This window comes from Myxine glutinosa, chromosome 1, assembly GCF_964187855.1.
Source record: "Myxine glutinosa chromosome 1, kmMyxGlut1.1, whole genome shotgun sequence".
Classification (NCBI taxonomy): Eukaryota; Metazoa; Chordata; class Myxini; order Myxiniformes; family Myxinidae; genus Myxine; species Myxine glutinosa.
The window spans coordinates 421,354,464-421,376,243 of NC_136261.1; the positions used below are offsets into that span (position 1 = coordinate 421,354,464).

Sequence of the window (21,780 nt, forward strand, 5' to 3'; positions counted from 1 at the left end):
ATCTGGCCACCCACAGCAGCAGACATCAACATGGATGCTGCTGCCAGTGTTGTGCCTAATGAGTCATTGAAGATGATGTTGCGCCTAATGAGTATTGGAAAGCGATATTCTGATGCTGGCTTCCAGGACATTATCATCGAGTCTGAAGTGATTTCTACTGGGTCTGTCGGGGGAGTAATAAGTGGCCATCATTAGAACAGGAGCGTAAGATCTCACAAATTACTTTGTGAAGCACTTCAACGACTCCGATGGCAGTCATACTTGGATACTGTATCAGAAGAGGAGAGAAATTTCGCTTCCCAGCTTGCAATTCACCTGCAGAAGGCATTCCCAGCTGAAGACTTTGACGACCGTGTCAACTCAAAGAAATTTCAGGAGCTTGTCGGTGGCTATGAGAACTTCATCATGGACAACCTGAATATTGAGACGTTCCACTTCTGGAGCATATATATTCCAATGGTTGATGACTTGCTTCTATTCATCAGGGCTACAAGGCAAGCCAGTTGGAACCTTCACCTGTCGAGCATCCATTCCATTCCACCTTGGTTCTTTTCATATGACAGAATCAATAATGCAAGGTATCTGACATCATATGGGTTTGAGATGTGCTGCTTGAGACAGTCACCCTGACATCTATGCAGAGTTTCAAGCTGGGAATTTTGTTGCATAAACACAACAGAAGCATGGGTTTGCTCAAATTGGTTGTGAACAAATAATTGAGCAAACTGCAAACCGAGACTCCAAGACAAAAGAAGGAGTGACTGGATTCACACTCAAGAAGGTGCAGTGCACAGATGGACATTATTAAAATATGAAAGAACTGCCATTACGAGAAATTGTCAGGAGATGGTGTTGGTTGGTCGTGACACTTCATGTCGGGCCCGTGTTGACTTAGACAGAACACGAAAAGAGCGTGATGAGAAGGACATACAGAACATCATGGATACAATTCAAAATATGGTCAACCCTTTTGATCCTTCACTAGAATGAGACAAGCTGTTTGACATAACATCAGGTCAGCTTGCATCAGACCTGTCGCTGCAGACCTTCATGAGGCCAAGGAAAAAGGTGAAGTTGCCTTCACAACATTCTGCCAGAAGAGACTTCAATCAAATGATATTGGTTTCCATGACACCATGACGAAGATGAAGCTGAAGACTTTCAAGGATACAGATAAGTCCACCATAACAAAAGTGAAGGGTAAAGAAATCGCCTTGATAGCTGACCAGGATCTGTCCGCAGGCTGATTGTTGTTGGTTCAGTGAGAAAGGTTGACATAAAAGAGATGCTGGTTCATTCATTGGGTCCATTTCCTGCACCACTGGCAAACCATGATGGCTCTCCTGTGAAAACCAACAGAGACAAACTCATGCAGTTCCTGGAGGGATCAGTTGAGGAGATCCCATTTGGCTCAATATGGGTATGGGATTCGATGGCACTCATCAGAGTCATCAAACCACAGCCATCATTTGGACAGTTTGCTGATGAAATGTTGAAATGCCTTGTGAAACAGACAAAGATGAACAAGTCCAAAGTTGTGCACTTTGTTACGGACAGATACATGTCTGGCAGCATAAAGAATGCTGAAAGAGGAAGACGAGCAGAGGGAGGGACCCAGATCAGTGAAATATTTTCTCCTGATCAGAGGACTCCAAAACAATGGTCCAAGTTTCGATCTTGTGGTGACAACAAGGAAAATCTGCTCCAGTTTCTGTTCAAAAAGTTGTGCAAGACTGGGAAGCTGATTGATGACATCACAATTATTGTTGGACATTGCCTTGAGTGTCATTCTATTGGAAAGCATGGCAATGATGAGGAAGTTTTGCAAATCCCAAGCTTGTTCTCAACACAAGAAGCCGATACGAGACTTCTACTTCACTCCTCGTACGCTGCAAGTAACAGTGATCACATCATCATCATGATCAGTCCAGACACCAATGTCTTGGTACTATGTGTGGCATTTTGCAAGGACATAGATGCAGAGGTCTACTTCCACACAGGCAGAGGAAGTAATACAAGCACAATTGTTGTCTGTCACATAATTGACCATTTCAGGAAAGAAGTTTGTTCTGCGTTAATAGGATTTCATTGTTTTACTGGATGCGACACAGTGAGTGCTTTGTATGGTAATAGTAAACCAAAATCTGCAAAGATCTTCACATCAAGTAAAGACCACTGATCCACATTTGAAAAGCTTGGCATGACGTTTACAGTACCACCATCCTTGCATGAAGACATCGAAGCATACACCTGTGAACACTAGGAGCAGAAGGGCTTCCGCGAGGCAAATGAAGCAAGATGCAGAATGTTCAAGACTGGGAGCTGTGGAGAGAAAAGCTTGCCTCCAAACAGAGATTTCATGCACAAGCACATATTGCGAGCAAACTCCCAAGCCGCCATTCACAAAATGTGCCTTATCAGCAAACCAGAAATATCATCACCAAAGAACAATGGTTGGGATATTGATGATGGTTTGCTCACCACAGACTGGATGGGTCTTCCTCCAGCACCATCAAGTGTAATGGAACTTGCACATTGCTCTTGCAAGAAGACACAATGTACTTGAGGGGCGGTGCTCGTGTTTGCTCAACAAGCTTCCCTGGACTGATTTGTGTTCATCTAAAGTCTGTGCAAATCAGGCGTCTGTTCCTGACTGGACAGAGATTGAGGAAGAAATTGACACTCTGGAATCAGATGAAGAAGCTTAATTACTTCCTTATACTCTGTGGGTTTTTACAACTTGAGTCTATAAGTCATTGATTTATTTTGATGTTTTGCGACTGAATGCACAAATATGATTGACAGGAACCCATTATGTTATTGTATCAACAAAAATCTCTGCGTTTTTGTTCTTTTTTCTTCATTTAACAACAAAGGTTTTGCCACTTTCTATATAATGCGGTCATTTCCATTTGAAAATGAAAGATTAATTAATACAAAATTTGTATTTCAGATTAATGTAAGACTGAGAAATTCTGCATTTCATTCCAAAGTTAAAAGATTATGTCTATGTTTTCTTTTTGCCGAGAACAGTTTATACTGCAGGGTAAAACAAAACGAATGTAGTTTAAGAATGTGAACTTTTGTCCTGTAGGGTCGGGTTTTCATATGGAAAATTACAATGAATATGCATACCAAGTACAATATCTATCCTTTCCCATTTATTATTGAACCAAATTATATGTACAGTACTTAATGTGCACTAACTTGTTGATAGTCAGAGGAATTGGAGGAGTTGCATGTTTGTGTAATGATTCAAACTATGATGTCCTCATACAAAGTTGTTTATATCAAGACTTGTTATATGCAATATCATATGTATGTCAAAGAGAATATGTGAAACACACGAGCCGTTTATAAACTGAACATAAATGGTTTGTTTGAGTGGCTTTTGTCATGATTTAGTGCTGTTTCAGATAGGGATGCACAAAGCCTGAGAGAGAATGAGAGAGAGAGGAGGGGAGGGCGGGGGAGGGAGAGAGTCAGAGAGAGACAGGATGAATTATAATTATGAAAGAATGAGAGAATGAGAGAGAATGAGAGAGGTGAGAGATGAGAGGTGAGCTTGAGAGATGGTGAGATGAGCTTGAGAGAGACCTTGAGAGCTTGAGAGAATGAGAGAGGTGAGCTTGAGAGAGAATGAGAGAGGGAAAGGTGGGGGGGGGGATGTGAGGGGGGGGGGGGGAGAGTCAGAGAGAGGATGAATCAAGATTATGAAAAATGTGACTTTTAAAATGAGTGCATGTGTGTGTGTCTGCATGGGTGTGCATATGTGTGTGTGTGTGTGTGTGTGTGTGTGTGTTAAATGGAGAGATAGGGGAAGGAAACGGGAAATATTTACAAGAAAGAAGAGTGAATGAGGATCATTTGGAATATAAAAAAGAATGATATGGATGTGCACGTGTCATGTGTGTAAAAGTATATGTGTGTTTTTGTGTGTCTGTGTGTCTGTATATCTCAAGAGGACAAAAATAGAGAAAGGTAGTATGGGCATACTACACAAATATAAATACCCATTAAAGTATATGTGTGATAATTATTTCGGTTTTTTGGAAATATTTGTTTCTTTAATGCTTCATTTTTGTATTCCAAGTTATAAATATAGGGATGTGGGGTGGGGATCACGAGTCCCCAAAGTATACCAGTATGTTTCGAGCCTGACTAGTCGAATTTACAGGGCAGATTTATACTTTTAGTGAATAAATTGATGCATATAAGCAATTTGTGAAATATTGGTTGCTAGGGATATTTTTACCATAGCAACGGACACCAATAGGAATTATGTACATGAAATAATCCACAAAATAATATCTGATAACATCAGATGATTTGCAAAATCATACATTTGCATGATCAGAGGATTGCAATGCTCAAAATCTTGATTTAGAAGCATCTATGCAACCGTTGCTAGGGAAAAGGAAGTCCTCACCAACGGAGTTTAACTTCCTCTTTGTTTTTGGCCATTGCTCATTAATGTGCAAATTTCGAACATGGGAACATTTCATTAATGGTTCATATACACTTATTAAACATATCAAGCACATATGCAGATACTTCTCATCGTAGACCACGGAATTCAAAAACCAAGCAAAATTAGTGGACTCGGCACATGGTCTATTTGTACGGATGCTCTCCTTGGTTGTTATCTCCACAGACCAGTTTTATTTAGAAGGTGGAAGGAAGTTCTCCCAGAACTCAAAATCTCCACCTCTTTTTTCGGTAAAGGATTCTTTTTCATTTACCAGTTTGTGAAACTTCGTTCTCATAGCTTTGGTCCAAGGCCTCGTTTCAGAATCCTCACTGAACCTCTGACAGCTTCCACCTGTAGATTATTTGTCATGATATTCCCCGGAATGCTTTATCAGTACTTCTTTGGGATTTTCTTGATCATCCGGATTTCCTGTTGCTCTGACTATCATTGGTACAATTTCAGATTTCTTCAATTTCCAAATCCTCTACATCTCATTTTTCATATCCTGGTATTACAGATTTCAGCTCTCCTGTATGGATCCTCAAATGTAATTTCAAACTGCTGCTATGAGAGAAACCTTTATCACATATCGAGCATTTGGATGGTTGCTCTCCTGTATGGATCCTCAAATGTAATTTCAAACTGCTGCTATGAGAGAAACCTTTATCACATATCGAGCATTTGAAAGGTCGCTCTCCTGTATGGATCCTCATATGTAATTTAAAACTGTCTTTTCGAGAAAAACCTTTATCACATATCGAGCATTTATTTGTAAGGTTGCTCTCCTGTATGGATCCTCATATGTAATTTCAAACTGTCTTTTCGAGAGAAACCTTTATCACATATCGAGCATTTGTAAGGTTGCTCTCCTGTATGGATCTTCATATGTGATTTCAAGCTGACGTTATGAGAGAAACCTTTGTCACATATCGAGCATTTGTAAGGTCGCTCTCCTGTATGGATCCTCATATGTAATTTCAAATGGCTGTTTTGAGAGAAACGTTTATCACATATCGAGCATTTGTAAGGTTGCTCTCCTGTATGGATCCTCATATGTAATTTCAAATTGCTGCTATGAGAGAAACCTTTATCACATATTGAGCATTTGTAAGGTTGCTCTCCTGTATGGATCCTCATATGTGATTTCAAATGGCTGTTTCGAGAGAAACCTTTATCACATATCGAGCATTTGTGAAGTCGCTCTCCTGTATGGATCCTCATATGTTTCTTCAAATTGCTTTTTGTCAAGAAACCTTTATCACAGACAGAGCACTTGTGGGGATGTTTTCCTGTATGAATCCTCATGTGTATTTTGATGTTATTCGTTGAAGCAAAATCCATTCTGCACACATTACACTTATAACGTATTCCCCTTTCTACAACCTTTTTGTGTTTGTTCAATTTAATATTAATCTTGGTGTTGTGAGGCCCAGACATGCACTTGTATTTTATAGGAAGTGAGTCATGATTTCGTGATTTTTTCTTCAAAAAAGGCTTCTTCTTCCCTGTCAAGCTGCGCCTGGACCTTATTTGTCCCTTATTACTTCTGGATTGTTCTACAGAAAGAAAGAACACAACAATTTTCTTTTTTTTTGTCAAAATCAAAATACTAAATATTTAACACTTTTCCAAAAATTGAATATTTTCTCAACACAAAAGATCTCTTCTGCAAAGTTAATTTTTTACGTTTCCACTCACCAGTTGCAAAACAGGCAGCACTTCCGTTTGTCATGTGAATATCATCTGAACCTTTCTTTGCCGAAGTAGATTTTGAATCTTCTTTGACAAATGAATCATTGTTGTGTTGTCTGCCTTCCACATTTACAGGATAGACATCACCTGTGTACAAATCAGCGTCAGTAGTTTGGAGGGAAATGAGACTGAGATCCATTGAGCTGCAGATGAAAGCCTTATATGTGGTGAGGAGCTCAGGTGTGCCAAGGAAGGACTTCGCACGATGGAGGATGCCCAGTCGGTGACTGGCTTTGGAGGCCAGATTGGAAATGTGGTTTTCCCAGGAAAGATGATGTCAGATATTGAGACACAAAAGCTTGAGTGACAGAACTTCTTGGAGAGGATTGTTGAGAAAGTAGATGGGAGGGTTGTCCAGTCGATCTTTTTGGAGAGACATAGTAAGAGTGTGAGATTTGTCAGGATTGAAAGACATGTTCCACCTGCTTGACCAGTCTGTGATTTTGTCCAGGTCTGCAGAGTGAGGAGGTCCATCTGAGGGATGAGGAATGGAGTGGCAGACAGTGAAGTCATCAGCAAAGAGGTAGAGAGGATTTTCAAGAGAGTCAGAGAGATCATTGATGAAGACAAGAAAAAGCACAGGGCCCAGAACACTGCCTTGGGGAACTCCAGCCTGAAAAGGAAGGGGATATGAGAGAAACCCATTCAGGGCCACACATTGACTATGACCAGAGAGGAAGTCCACAAGCCATGCGTGGAGATTTCCATGGATACCATAGGAGGCGAGTTTGGTGAGCAGAGCGTGATGCCAGACCGTATAGAAGGCACGTGTTATGTCAAGGGAGATAACTCTAATTTCCTGTTTGGCATGGAGGACCTCCATCCAGAATGCCTTATAGTCTTACTCCTTGGGACAGACATAGTGTATGGATGGGAGGAAACTGCCAGATGTGTTGAGCAACTGAAAGAATGCTCGGGTGGAACAACCTGATGGACCCTCAGAACACATTCCATGGGAATATCTGTAGCAACAGAGTGGCAGATTGAGAGAGGTTCCAGGGATGATGCAACTCCTGTCCCACCAGAATGGCAACACACTGCTAGATTCTATCAAGAAGAGAAAAGTGACAGGCCAGCACACCAGCCCAAATATGGCAATGATACTCTATGACAGGACGTGCAGTGGCCTCGTATAGATGGAGCATAGCAGCTTGAGAAAGGTATCGCCGAGCACAAAACAAGCAGCCAAGGAGCTGTGATGTGCTTTTAGCTCTACCAGAGATGTACTTTTCACAGCTGAGGTTTGAGCTGATATCCAATCCAAGCAGACAGATAACAGGGAGTTCCTGCAAAAATGAAGAATCCACAGACAGCATCAGAAAACAAGGTGATCTTGAACTAGAAACAGATAATAAGTGGGTCATTTTTGGTTGAGAGTAACAAACCAGTCTTTGCCAGTTCATCTAACTCTCTCGGTCCTGATTGAGAGTGGTACTCATCTGGTCATGGGAAGAGGCGTCGAGGGGTGGGCACTGCCTCGGGGCCCGAGCTTCTCCTGTATTTTTTTTTTAAACATTACAGTGAAACCAAACACCTCACCGGCTCATCCTCATTTCCTCATCGTCACATTAAAACTCAGAAACAAATTTCCTTTTTCATGCCAGAAACAAAACAACCTTTGCCGCTGTTAATAGTACAGTTTCAAACTTAACAGAAAATGGTTATTAACCAGAAATGTGCATTACAAATAAATGCGTTTGTATCCTCTTTGTCCAAAAATTCTTAATCGTCTTCTCAAGTTTTTTTTACCAATCTTCGAGACAAATAGTGTTCAAATGTCGAGGGTGCAAATTGACTCGATCGGGCCAAACGTCCCGCTATCTCCGATATTTTCGATCAAACGGCAAAATAAAAGTGACCATTTGTTTTTAAAAAGTTTTTTCTTTTTCATTCAAGAAAGTTCCTTTAACAAATTTTAAAAGAGAAAAAGAGTGGGGGTGGGGGCCCCGAGGTTATTTGCCTCGGGGGCCCGTGCTGGCTCTTGATGCCACTGGTCACGGGTAGGAGGAAAAAAGGTTCCTGACTAGGTATTATACAGTGTTGAGTCATCTGCCTAAAGCCATAAATGCTTAATTGAGAAAGAATACAATCAGGCAGATCATCTATCTATAATTCCACTAATCTCTGTGTGTGTGTTTGTATGTTTGTTTGTGACCGCTGTTTCTCGACAACCACGGGTCCGATATACTTTAAACTTGCCAGGTATATTGCTGGGGACCCGAGGATGTGCCTTTTCAAGGTTTCATATTAATCGGACAAGTACTTACCGAGCTATGTCCAAAAAACGATTCAACCAATCAGAGAGCAGCGAGTTATCGCGTGTGCCGAACGTGGCGAACACACTCTGCCTCGGACGGCACATTTGAGAGCGTATTCATTTATTTCACGTTGGCAAACTATGTTGCCGCTATGTTGGCGTTAAACTATGTTTTAAAACTAATTAAAACCATTTCATGTAAATAGAGGGGGGGGGGGGGGGGGGGATTGTCACTGTACTCGCAAGCCGTTCGCCGTTCGCTTTGGCGTTGCGAATGGACCAAAACATTTCATGGACCAAACCATTTCATGTAAAGCGTTCGCCGTTCGCTTTGGCGTTGCGAATGGACCAAAACATTTCATGAACCAAACCATTTCATGTAAATAGAGGGGGGGATTGTCACCGTACTCGCACCCACGTACCCACGTACCCACGTACGGGCATTGCACCCACGTACGGGCATGCCCTAGTTGATATATAACATGAGCAACATTGGACCCAACACAGACAGACTCCAGAGGAACTCACATTCATATTACGGACAGGGGATTACTGTCCCTCATGTACCACAGATGTTTGATGATTTGCAAGGAAGTCAGATATTGTATCAAGCAATTTTCCAGAAATGCCATGTGATTTTAGCCTTTGAGATGTCGAGAGCAACAACTCTGGCTTCTCCACGATGATCTAAAGCACCATTCACATGTTCAGTGATTTGGGATAGAACATCACCGGCAGACCTTGACTGTCTAAAGCCATAGTGAACATCAGTTTGGAGTTTGTGGGTTTCCAGATGAGTCATGAGCTGTTCCATCAAGGATTAAAAGACTTTGCTGATAATGGGTAGAAGGCTAACAGGCCGATAGTTAGAAGAATCTGATTACTCACTGGAACCTTTAAAGACAGGGAGTGCAGAAGCCTGCTTCCAGCTAAGTGGAAACGCAGACTTTAACATACACAAGCAATACAGTTTTGCGAGAACAGAAGACAGTTCAAGTGAACACATCTTCAAAGCAATTGTAGGGATTCTATTTGGTGCAGTAGATGTTCAAATGTCAGGCCTTTGAATAATCTTAGCAACTTTCATGGGTGTGCTAATGATAGTGGAAAGCCTGGTGTCAAGACGGGAAGTAAAACAGGCAATCTTTGGCCGTGGTCTTCAAGTGTGGAGTTTGCAGCAAAATGCTCAGCAAAGAGGTTGACTTTATCATTAGGAGAAGTAAGTACTTCAGGGCAATTGAAGAGGACAGGAATCGATGATCGATTACGGCTGAGAATGCGATTAGCAATTCTCCAAAAATCTCGAGAACCGAGCTGTTTATTTGAGTTTGAATTACAAACACATTCTTTATTCTGTCGCTTAGCATTCTCCATTACTCGTCTGCAGTGGTTGCTCGCAACGTGATACAAACGATGTGCCTCACTCAAGCCAACACAGTGATGCTGTTTGAAAAAGTGATTGCGATGGACGAGAGCAGCAGAACAAGCTGGAGTGAACCACGGCTGAGAGTGTTGTTTCACTTGGTCGGTCCGAGAAGGGATAAAGCGGTCCATACCAACAGGGATACACTCAGTAACTTCCTTGGCAGCTTAATATGGGTTGTGACAAAGGATTGAGTTCCAGTGAACATTGGCAAGAACAGAACGCAAGGCATCCCAGTCAGCCTTGCTATATTGAAAGACAGTCCAATGGGCACGATGAACAACAGTTGATGGTGAAGAATATTTGAGCCATTCCAAGAAACCTGAACTTCGATGGCGGCATGATCAGAATTTCCAAGAGGATGGAGAATATTTTATTTTATTTTTTTGTATGCAAAGGCGATGCCTGTGTAAGAGCTAACACACAAGACACAAAAACATAAACAGAGACACGTAAAACATATAATAAAGGGAGCTGGAGACAAGAGGGGGGGAGAGAGGGAAGCACACAAGCAACAGCACAGCAGGGACATCGGAAGATCTGTGGAAGAGAGAGGGCTTGGGGAGGCGAGTGGGGGTGGGGGGGATTTGCGGAAGGTATAAAACAAATGGACACGACTTGGACTTTCATGAAATAAGTCAGAATTTGGAAAAGGTGGATTTGGGGTGAATTAACAGGGGTAGAAAAGATCAAGGCGTTCCCCAATGATGATTGCATTTTCAAGGTTACATGAATTTTTTTTTTTTAATATGCCTCTAATAACATTTTTTGCTATTCTACATTTTGCTATTCCATTTTTGGTAATGTACCCAGCGGGTGGGGTCAAAATGATACTGCTCTTGCACCTTATTGCCATGTGGTGATCATAACAACCAAGTATGTGAATTTTTACACAACCATTCAGGACAGCATGATGGACAGACAGACGGATGGACAGAGCCGATTACAATATGACGACGATGAAGCGTCTTCATACTTTTTCAAAAAACGTAGGATAACAAGGATAAGCCTTCCATGGCTGAAGAGGTAAACTATTTCCTGTATGCAGATAACTTAAATGCACCGTTAAACATGGAACACAGAGGTAATTAAAACAATCACCCATCACCCCCCACAAAAAAAGAGGCAAATACCCCGATTTTTAAAATGCTGTGAAGAAACTTTGGTGCATCACGGGTGATGAAGGTTGTGGTCAAGTTTCATCACAATCGTCAGTGCAGTTTCAGATAAGAGAGCAAATAACCATTTAAGGATATCATGCCTACTCCCTAGCCATGTCCCCCTCTCCCTCCCGCACACCCACTTAAACTCCTACTTTTTAATGCCATGTACAAACTTGAGTTCAAACACACAAAATATAATTTTCGCCAAGTTTGGTCACAATCCCATCAGCAGTTTCGGAGAAGAAGCTGCAAGTGTTTGTGGACAAACTAATAATGACCCATCCCATAAGCTCCCCAGAAATATGTTCCAGGTGACCTAAAATTTACCTTGTACCCTACATCAAAAAATCCATTAATATGAGACAATATAAAACTGCACCAAAAGAGATTACACCAGTTAAAAGTATACTAAAAAAAAAAACAATGGGAGAAGATCAAGCTTTTTGTTGACATGCGATGTTGTATTAAAAAAGTCACATACCAGACGTGGGTCTTGATGCTTCATGCTGAGACATCACTGAACCCGGTTCCAGAGAAACCAGAAACGTTGTCCTGGTGCACATTTTGGGATCCAAAAATCTTTTCACAGAAACTGGAAAGTTCCCGAATAACATTCTCCAAGTTGACGAAAATACTTCCCAACAGAGCAGACCCCGCAATCTGGACATCTTGCGTCTTTGAAAAAGAATTCATAAATTCACAGAAGTCAGCATACTTTGCAAATTGTAATTCCTCTTTGGCGAGAGCGAGGAGCTCGGTCCGCAATGGATCCGAGTCAGCACAAGCTCGAATCACCTTCTGATCCTCAATTCCAAGCTTATCGATCACTGCTTGGGCTGTTTCTGCTCTCAGGCCTTGGGATTTGAGCCATTCCAAGAAGCTCTCCATTTCACCGATGACCTGCCAAGGATACAATGCTTATGGTAAGAAAGGAAAGGTTGTACATGTTATTTTCTTTACTCAGTTTGGAATTTTTGTGAGTTATTTCCATTGACAATACAATCAATTATTATCCAATAAATGCGGGCTTTTGCATCCAGTTTGTTCACCGCTGTGTCCCATTTTGTAAGTTTTATTGTCAATCATGATCTAATGAATGTGGGTTATTATATACAGAGACAAAAAATAAACCCAGAGTAAACTAGAGGAGACCATTCGGCCCATTATGCTGCGCCACATCAACACCAAAGTTTATCTGCCAAAACGATGCAATTTCATTTGTGGAATGAGAGGAGGAATGTGGATGAGATGATGTGGCACGACGAGGGATATCCCAAGCGCATCAAATAAAAATGGAGAAATACATTTATTTTAATTATTTTTTAGAGAAAAAAGCAAATTTTTGTGTTTTTTATTTTCAAGTGTTGGAGGTTTGGGCGATGGCGGTTCTTGAATGACAAATACACAACATCAACCACACACCACCCCTTGACGAGATTCCCCACATACACATGACACTTCAATTCACTTCACTTCACTTCGATGCACACAATCTCTCAATCCATACTGAAGTCACAAACGTCTTGCCAATATCCCAATACTCTTCAATCTCCAAAGTTTCCAGGTATCTATATAATCCTAATTTAAACTTATCTATTAGTTCTGTTGCCACTGCCTTTCTCAGAGACCATCTCATGCATCAACGACTCTCTGAATGAAAGGTCCTTACCATACTACCATATTAACTCTTCTTTTCTTTTGAGGCTCCCGCCCCTGGCCCTGTCAATGTCTCTGCTGAAGAATTATTCTGCACTTATTTTGTGTATACCCTTCATTATCTCAAACATCTGTCATCCCATCAAAACCACCTCCTTTCTCATGTATAAATCCGTCTCCTTCAAGCGCTCCTCGTAGTTGAGTCTAGCTAGGCCCGGAAACAATCCAGTAGGCCTGAGCTGAACCCTCTCTGTCACAGCTATGTCTTTCAAGACTTGTGGTGACCAAAACGGCAAACAATATTCTAGACGAGGCTTCACTAAGTGTTCAAGTACATACTTCAATTTTCATAAAATAATGATATAAAAGATCGTGAAAAAAATCCAGAAGTTTAGCGCTACTGAAGCAGTCTCATCCATCACCAGTAGGCCTTGGACACTGTAACAAGCCGAAGTTGAGTCGCAGTTTAGAAGATGGACGTTTTATTGATCAACATAGAACACAGTGTCAATCTACCTCGTTCTATATATTGCCATATTATCAGAGTCTTCTTCACCGGAATCCTGTTGCTCTTACATGCCAGGCCCTCTCATGCTAAATATCGATATATTTCATGGTTCTTGAAAGTATTATGAAGGCGATTTGTGATATACAATATTCAAGTATATAATTCAATTCAAATGAAAGTTTAAATAGGTTTAAAGGTGTAAAGTAAAAAAAGTTCCAGGTTTTAACCATTTTATCCAGTGGCTATTGTATTGCATCACCTTAACATTCTAACATGTTACAAGAAGGAGAATTATTCAGAAAAACGCCAGGGGTATAGAAAAGGCCCCATTATATGGTATGTGGCATGTGGCAAAGTTTTGAAAGAAGGGAGATTCCATCGTTTGTAGAAAATGCAAAACAATAGAAAATAAGGGACATTCAAAAAATCTTGTGTGCATGCTGGACTACCCTTGTGTTCTTAGGAGGAACCAAGTAACATTCTAGGAATGTTCATATGAAGGGGCACCCAACATCTGGCAAATAAAACACATTTACTTCTTCATGCAGGTGTGTGAATTAAATTGGCATTTTTCCCAAAAATGTCCCTTCTTTTCTACAGTTTGCTTCATGGTGCATACCATATAAAGGGGCCTTTTCTCTAGTTTGCGACATGGCACCTGCCATATGGAGAAGCCTTTTCTGTAGTTTGCCACATGGCACATACCAAATAAAGGGGGCCTTTTCAATAGTTTGCCACATGGCACATATCATACAAAGGGGCCTTTTCAATAGTTTGCCACATGCCATGTAAAGGGGCCTTTTCAATCGTTTGCCACATGGCACATACCATATAAAGGGGCCTTATCAATAGTTTGCCACATGGCACATACAATATAAAGGGGCCTTTTCTATAGTTTGCCACATGGCACATCTTACTAAAGTTCACCAAATGTCCATTTGTCAGTCTGTCTGTCTCTGTCTGTCTGTCTGACCGTTCCCAGGTACTGCAAAAACGACTGAAACGATCCAACGATATTTTGGGTGGGTAATCCTGGGACCCCTGGAGTAAAATAGTGTTATGTCTGGTGGGGTAGTGATATGTAGAGCAGATAGATCTGAATAGGTAACGTGCTTCGTCTGTCACAGTAAGGAAAACTACCTGTAATAAGTTCATGTGTAGGCGTTTTGTCGAGTAATGAGTATACTTGTGAACCTACCAGGAGGTTCGTGTGTTAAGTAGAGTTCGGGATTAAAGAGTAGCGCCCCTGTGTGTCTTCACCTGGTTAGCCAAACCTTTGTCCCTTTTGGCACCGCAACCACATAGACATTCTGACAGATCCTTATTGCAACACTAAGTAACGCCCTTCCCTGACATGACTGCGAAAGAGAACCAGCAAAAGGAAACCAGGCCAGGACACCGCCGCATTGCCACCGCCATTTACACCTCCGACAGGCCTATCCACCTCAAGTGCCACGTGCTATGACAACACCACAGGCCTGTGATTCGGTGGAGGCCACAGATTGAGTGGCGCGGCAAGGCTGACATCACCGTCACGGAGTGATACAAGGGGCGGCAGGACTTTCAAGGGTGAGCGAGTGGGTCTTGCGCCGAGCGAGTCTTGAGACGCAGTGGAGTGAGTGAGTTGCGCAGCAGTTGGTCAAGTTGGGAAAAAGAGATCAGCGAGTGCGGAAGCGAGTCTGAGTTGGTTCAGAGCAGTTTCACGGCAGTTGGTTCAAAGCAGTTGCTTCTGGCAGTGGACTTGCGCTCTCGTCCCCCCTTTGCCGTTCTTCGTCGTTCTGTGTTCGTGCATGAGTTGATGGTCGACCTTGTGTGGAGCTCGCGGGCCTGCATGGGACCTCGTGGTGCTGGTGCTTGGAGTGGCGGTGCTCGGTGCTTTGGAGCTTGGAGCGAGGCTTTGTGGGTGCATCGGGGCCGAACGGAGTCGTGTTGGACGGCAGCCAAAGACAAGACGACAAGAGACAGATAAGCTCGCACACCACAGACGCACATAATGAACGTGTTTCTTTTGTTAATCCATTCCTTTGTTCTTGTTTCTGAAGTCGGTGCGTAGGATCCCAATTTAGTCACCTTATTTTATTATCGACGTGTATTTTCCTGTCCTTGCTTTTATTTGTAACAAGCGTTACGCCTAGGTCCCCTGTCGGTGAAGTGATGCGAGTTGACAAAGTGAAACACGCAAGGCGGCCATTTTGGATTTTGACGTGGTGACCCAATTTTCAATAGCGTTCTTCCTTATGCCGAGATACACCCACCCACCAGATTATAAGTTGGTACTTCGCTTATTTTTCAAGATATTTCGCTCACAAGGTTCAGACATATATATTGTGGCAGCCATCTTGGATTTTGATGTGGCGACCCAATTTTCAATAGCGTTCTTCCTTAAGCCGAGATACACCGACACACCAAATTAGAAGTTGGTACTTCGCTTATTTTTCAAGATATTCAGCTCACAAAGTTCAGACATACATGGCATCAGACATACATGGTGGCGGCCATCTTGGATTTTGACGTGGGTTGCACCCACACACCAAATTCGAATGCGGTCCTTCGCTTACGCATGCACGTATGCCCGCACGCACGGACAGATGGACGGACGGACGGACACACGGACGGAGGGGAAAACCATAGTCCCCCTTTCGCTCTGCGGTGCGACGGGGGACAATAAACCCTTGAATTATTTTCTATTCCCCGTTAAACTTGTGCCCGCTTGAGTTAATCGCCTTACAGGACCGGAGATACATCGGTGCGCTGAAGGTAAGCTTTTGCCGCAGCCTCCATTTTCCTTCTTCCTCCCGTGTTTGATAGTGAAATCCGTGTTTGGTTGTTGAATCCGAATAAACCGTTTAGGCCATCCACGACTCTAGGTGTTAACCGGAGTTGCGCGACAATAGGCTATATTGTTTTTCCAATTTCAGCTTTGGTCTTCAGCATTTTCAGGTTTGGTCTCCCGCCTAACGTTATTTTCCCACACCTCTGGATATGCTTCGTTTTCTTTTGACCTTAATGGTTGACGTGAAACGCAAATCGGTGGATAACTCATGACACCCAGGAACATATCATGCTTTCCGACTCCGTTCACATCACTTCGGGGTACACTTGACATTTTACCTCTGGGTCCATTGACATTTTCGTAAGCCTTATTCATACCCACAAAATGCCTCCACATTACCTCAGCGTAATTCAAACCATGACCACAGCGAATATTGGGGAATCCATTGATGGTGTTCAAGGGATGACTCTGTATCGTAAGCCTTATTCATATCATATTGTTGCGGTTTTGAGGACCCCTCACTTGTAAATACTTGTAAACAAGCGTTATGCCTAGGTCCCCCGTCGGTGAAGTGATGTGAGTTGACAAAGTGGAAGACGCAGAAAACATGCTATGATATGATATTTCGCTCACATGGTTCAGACATACATGGCGGTGGCCATCTTGCATTTTAACGTGGCGACCAAATTTTCAATAGCCTTCTTCCTTGTGCCTAGATACACCCAAACCCCAGATTAGAAGTTGGTACTTTGCTTATTTTTCAAGATATATCACTCACAAAGTTCAGACATATATATGGTGGCGGCCATCTTGGATTTTGACGTGGCGACCCAATTTACAATGGCGTTCGTCCGTATGCGGAGATACACCCACGCACCAAATTAGAAGTTGGTACTTCGCTTATTTTTCAAGATATTCATCTCACAAGGTTCAGACATACATGGCGGCGGCCATCTTGGATTTTGACGTGGCGACCCAATTTTAAACAGCGTTCTTCCTTGTGCCTAGATACACCCACAAACCAGATTAGAAGTTGGTACTTTGCTTACTTTTCGAGATATTTCGCTCACAAGGTTCAGACATATATATGGTGGCCGCCATCTTGGATTTTGACGTGGCGACCCAATTTTCAACAGCTTTCTTCCAGATTCCGAGATACACCCACACACCAAATTAGAAGTTGATACTTCGCTTATTTTTCAAGATATTCATCTCACAAGGTTCAGACATACATGGCGGCGGCCATCTTGGATTGTGACGTGGCGACCCAATTTTCAATAGCCTTCTTCCTTATGCCGAGGTACACGCACACGCCAAATTAGAAGTTGGTACTTGACTTATTTTTCAAGATATTCATCTCACAAGTTTCAGACATACATGGCGGCGGCCATCTTGGATTTCGACGTGGTGACCCAATTTTCAATAGCCTTCTTCCTTTTGCCAAGATACAGACACACACCAGATTAGAAGTTGGTACTTGGCTTATTTTTCAAGATATTCATCTCACAAGGTTCAGACATACATGGCGGCGGCCATCTTGGATTTTGACGTGGCGACACAATTTTCAAGATCCTTCTTCCTTGTGCCTAGATACACCCAAACACCAGATGAGAAGTTGGTACTTTGCTTATTTTTCAAGATATTTCACTCACAATGTTCAGACATATATATGGTGGTGGCCATCTTGGATTTTGACGTGGCGACCCAATTTACAATAGTGTTCTTCCTTATGCCGAGATACACCCACACACCAAATTAGAAGTTGGTACTTTGCTAATTTTTCAAGATATTCATCTCAAAGTTCAGACATACATGGCGGCGGCCATCTTGGATTTTGACGTGGCGACCCAATTTTAAACAGCCTTCTTGCTTGTGCCTAGGTACACCCACACCCCAGATGAGAAGTTGGTACTTCGCTTATTTTTGCAAGATATTTCGCTAAAGGTTCAGACATACATATAGTGGTGGCCATCTTGGATTTTGACGTGGCGACCCAATTTTCAATAGCCTTCTTCCTTATGCCGAGATACACCCACACACCAGATTAGAAGTTGGTACTTCGCTTATTTTTCAAGATATTCTTATAGTGTGAACCTTGGAAGTTTCTCGGTGTTTATCTTTCATAAATTAATCGTTTGTTTGCCGCGTCGTGAGCAAGGCCTTGCAGCCTCAGGAGGTACTTGACTTCAGACATACATGGCGGCGGCCATCTTGTTACGAATCGTTCTTCAACGAATTGCTAACTTGAAAATCACAACAAACCCAATTTGTTATATATGTTCATCTTTCATTAATCATCCACTTTCTAAACTCCCCCCTTACCCCTCCCCTTCTAATCTCCCCCCCAACCATCCCTCCCAAATTCTCCCTCCTCCCACCTCCTTCTCAAAGCTGCCTCCTCCCCACTTCGTCTCCCTTCTATGTCATACCTCCACCTCCCCCAACCTTTTACTTTCCTCTGCCCCCCCTCAAACAAACTCTCACTGTGCCTCATTCCATCACCATCAAACCTTTCGTCCTCCTCATCCTTCCCTTTCTTGTAACTCTTCTGTAATCTCTGACACACTATCAACTGCTCTTCCTACATCCCCCTCTCACCCTTCATCTGACCCTACCCCCTCCCCTCCCCTGTCCTGCACCCGATGCTCCCCCTCTCTCCTCACTAACGGTATGGACCTCAAACATCCGGGGCCTTCGCTCAAACCTGATTGATCTCTCCATTCAGGTTGCTTCTGAAAATCCAGACTTGATCTGCTTAACAGAAACTTTCCTCCCTCAAGATGTCTCTGATTCCTTAATATCTCTTCCTGGTTACTTCCTCCTCCGGTACGATAGACCTGCGCCTCGTCCTGGTGGTGGGGTGGCTATCTTTATCAAAAACTCTCTTCCTCACTCTTCCTGCACTGCCCTCTCTCCACCCCACCCACAGGAGTACCTCTGGCTACGGCTTCCTCTCCGCTCCCACCTTTTGTTCATATGTGTTCTGTACCGTCCTCCAAACAGTGATGACTCCATTTACATTTCTCTGTCGGACAACATGGACCAACTTCTATCAACTCATCCAAACTCTCTCTTCCTCATATGTGGTGACTTCAACTGTCATCATGCCAGCTGGCTGGATGTGGGTTCATCTCTCACCAGCCATGGCACCTCAGCAAAGGACTTCTGCGACTCATTGGGACTGACACAATCTGTCAATTTCCTGACCCAGATCTCAGTCAATGGAGTATCTTCTCTTCTGGACTTGGTTATGACTAACTTCCCTGCAAATGTCTGCTGCGCTTCTTCTGCTCCAATCGGTTCTTCTGATCATGTGCTTGTTAAAGTGGACATCTCACTGGCCATTCTCAGAGAGCCTCCTCAGCGCCGACGAGTCTGGCATTTCACTCAGGCCGACTGGCACGGTCTGCAAGCAGCCATCAATCAACTGGACTGGTCTCCCATCTCTAATGCCTCTGACATCAATTCTTCCTGGGAATTCTTCCAAAGCAAACTGCTCTCTCTCATGCACAGATTTATCCCATCTCGTCTTCAGTTGTCTTACCCTTCCTCCCGTCCATGGTACACTGAATCTTGTGGTGAGGCAGTTTCCCTGAAACAACTTGCCTTTGCGTCTTGGAAGGCAAATCCAACAGAAGGCAATCTCAGCTCCTTCCACCAAGCTCGAAACAAGTGTGTTTCTACCCTCAGGAGTGCCAGGAAGCACTATCTCTCCACACTCAAGTTTGAACTCTCAAACCTGTCTCCTTCCTCCAAATCCTGGTGGCATCTGGTCAAATCCATTTCTGGTGTTTGTTCCCCCTCCATCCCCCCCTTACCTCAAATGGCTACACAGTTGACACCGCACGTGACAAAGCCGAATTCCTCAACTCTGTGTTTGCCTCAAAATCTTGTGTCCCAAACCCATCTCTCTCTGTTCCCACCTTTCCCAGTCGAACCCAACTGCTCCTGGACTCTGTGTCCTTCTCTCCTGACAAGGTGGAGAAGTTTTTATCAAACCTCGACTCTGATTCTGCAACTGGACCAGATGGCATCAGCCCTCGGGTCCTAAAATCCTGCTCTGTCGCTCTATCTCACCCTCTCTCTGTTCTTTTCACCCTCTCTTTTGCTCAAGGTCATCTGCCAGCATCTTGGAAATCAGCAAACATTACTGCTTTACACAAAAAGGTGCAAAAACAGATCATTGCAACTACAGACCAATCAGCCTGCTCCCAATTATCAGCAAAGTCATGGAATCCATCATTGCTTCAGATATCAAATCCTTCCTCTTCTCCAATGGCTTGATCTCTGATCATCAATTTGGATTCAGACCAGGTCATTCTACTCTGGACATGTTGCTTCTGCTGTCTCAACAATGGATGGAGGTCTTCAATGCCAAATAGGAAATCAGAGCTGTCTCACTTGACATATTACGTGCCTTCGATACGGTCTGGCACCCAGGTCTGCTCACCAAACTCACCTCCTATGGTATTCAGGGAAATCTCCACTCATGGCTTGCGGATTTCCTCTCTGGTCGTAGGCAATGTGTGGCCCTGAATGGATTTCTCTCATCTTCCCTTCCTGTTCTGGCTGGAGTTCCCCAAGGTAGTGTTCTGGGCCCTGTGCTATTTCTGGTCTTCATCAATGATCTCTCCGACTCTCTGGAAAATCCTCTCTATCTCTTTGCTGATGACTCCACTATCTGCCGCTCCATTCCTCATCCCCCAGATCGGCAAGCTGCAGCCTCCTCACTCTCTGCAGACCTGTACAAAATCACAGACTGGTCAAACAAGTGGAACATGTCTTTCAATCCTGACAAATCTCACACTCTTACAATGTCTCTCCGAAAGGACCGACTGGAAAACCCTCCCATCTACTTTCTCAACAATCCTCTCCAAGAAGTTCTGTCGCTCAAGCTTTTGGGTCTCACTATCTGCCATGATCTTTCTTGGGAAAACCACATTTCCAAGCTGGCCTCCAAAGCCAGTCGCCGACTGGGCATCCTCCGTCGTGCGAAGTCCTTCCATGGCACACCTGAGCTCCTCACCACATACAAGGCTTTCATCCGCAGCTCAATGGAATACTGTTCCCCCCTCTGGGCTGGTGCTCCTGCCTCACACCTTGCTCGACTTCACGCTGTTGAGGCCAAAGCTTTCAGAATCATTGGAATCTCCTGCGATGTAGTCAACTCCGAGGGCCTTTCACTCACTCACCGCAGGCAGGTTGGTGGTCTTTCTGTCTTCTACAGACTCCTCTCCGGCCTTGCTCCCCCAGCTCTCTCTGTGCTCTGTCCCCCCAATATTCCTTCAGGTCGCACAAGATCTGCCTGCAACCCTCTTATGGTTAAACTGCCAAAGTCTAGGCTCTCTGCTCACCTTCACTCTTTCATTCCCCTTTTCTCCCGCCTCTGGAACAAACTCCCCCACTCCCTTCAATCCCACTCCTCCCTCCAGGTCTTTAAAACAGCTGTTCACCACCATCTCTTATCTTCCCCCATCGAAAACCTTGATATTTTCTACCCCCGGTAATTCACCCCAGAGTCCTTGCAGTGTTCATATGTTTTATTCCTCTCCCACCTCCCCCCAAGTCCTCCCGATGTCCCTGCTCTCAAATGTTGTGTTTGTGTCCTTCCCCCTCTCTCCCCATCTTGTGTGCCGCTCCCCTTGTTTTTTGTGTTTTGTGCGTCGGTTTGTCTTTTTGTGTGATTAATGTTTGCTTTTTCACGAGCCTCGATCTTGTATACAAAAAAAACCAAAAAAAAACATTCATCTCACAAGGTTCAGACATACATGGCGGCG

General features: G+C 43.4%; 1 protein-coding gene across 6 annotated transcripts in view; it reads right to left on the bottom strand.

Moving 5' to 3' along the window:
• LOC144888217 (uncharacterized) overlaps window positions 1-21,780 on the bottom strand; it is a 166,624-nt gene that overhangs the window by 69,973 nt on the left and 74,871 nt on the right. For 5 of the 6 annotated variants that reach the window (XR_013621937.1, XR_013621939.1, XR_013621938.1 and 2 more), the window contains exon 2: window positions 11,548-11,966. Coding sequence is in view for 2 of the 6 variants with exons in the window: in XM_078770595.1 (XP_078626721.1) it covers window positions 11,548-11,734 (187 nt within the window). In the remaining 4 variants the exon portion in view is untranslated. The remainder of the gene's footprint in view (window positions 1-11,547; window positions 11,967-21,780) is intronic. The other variant, XM_078770596.1, reaches the window with a different exon arrangement.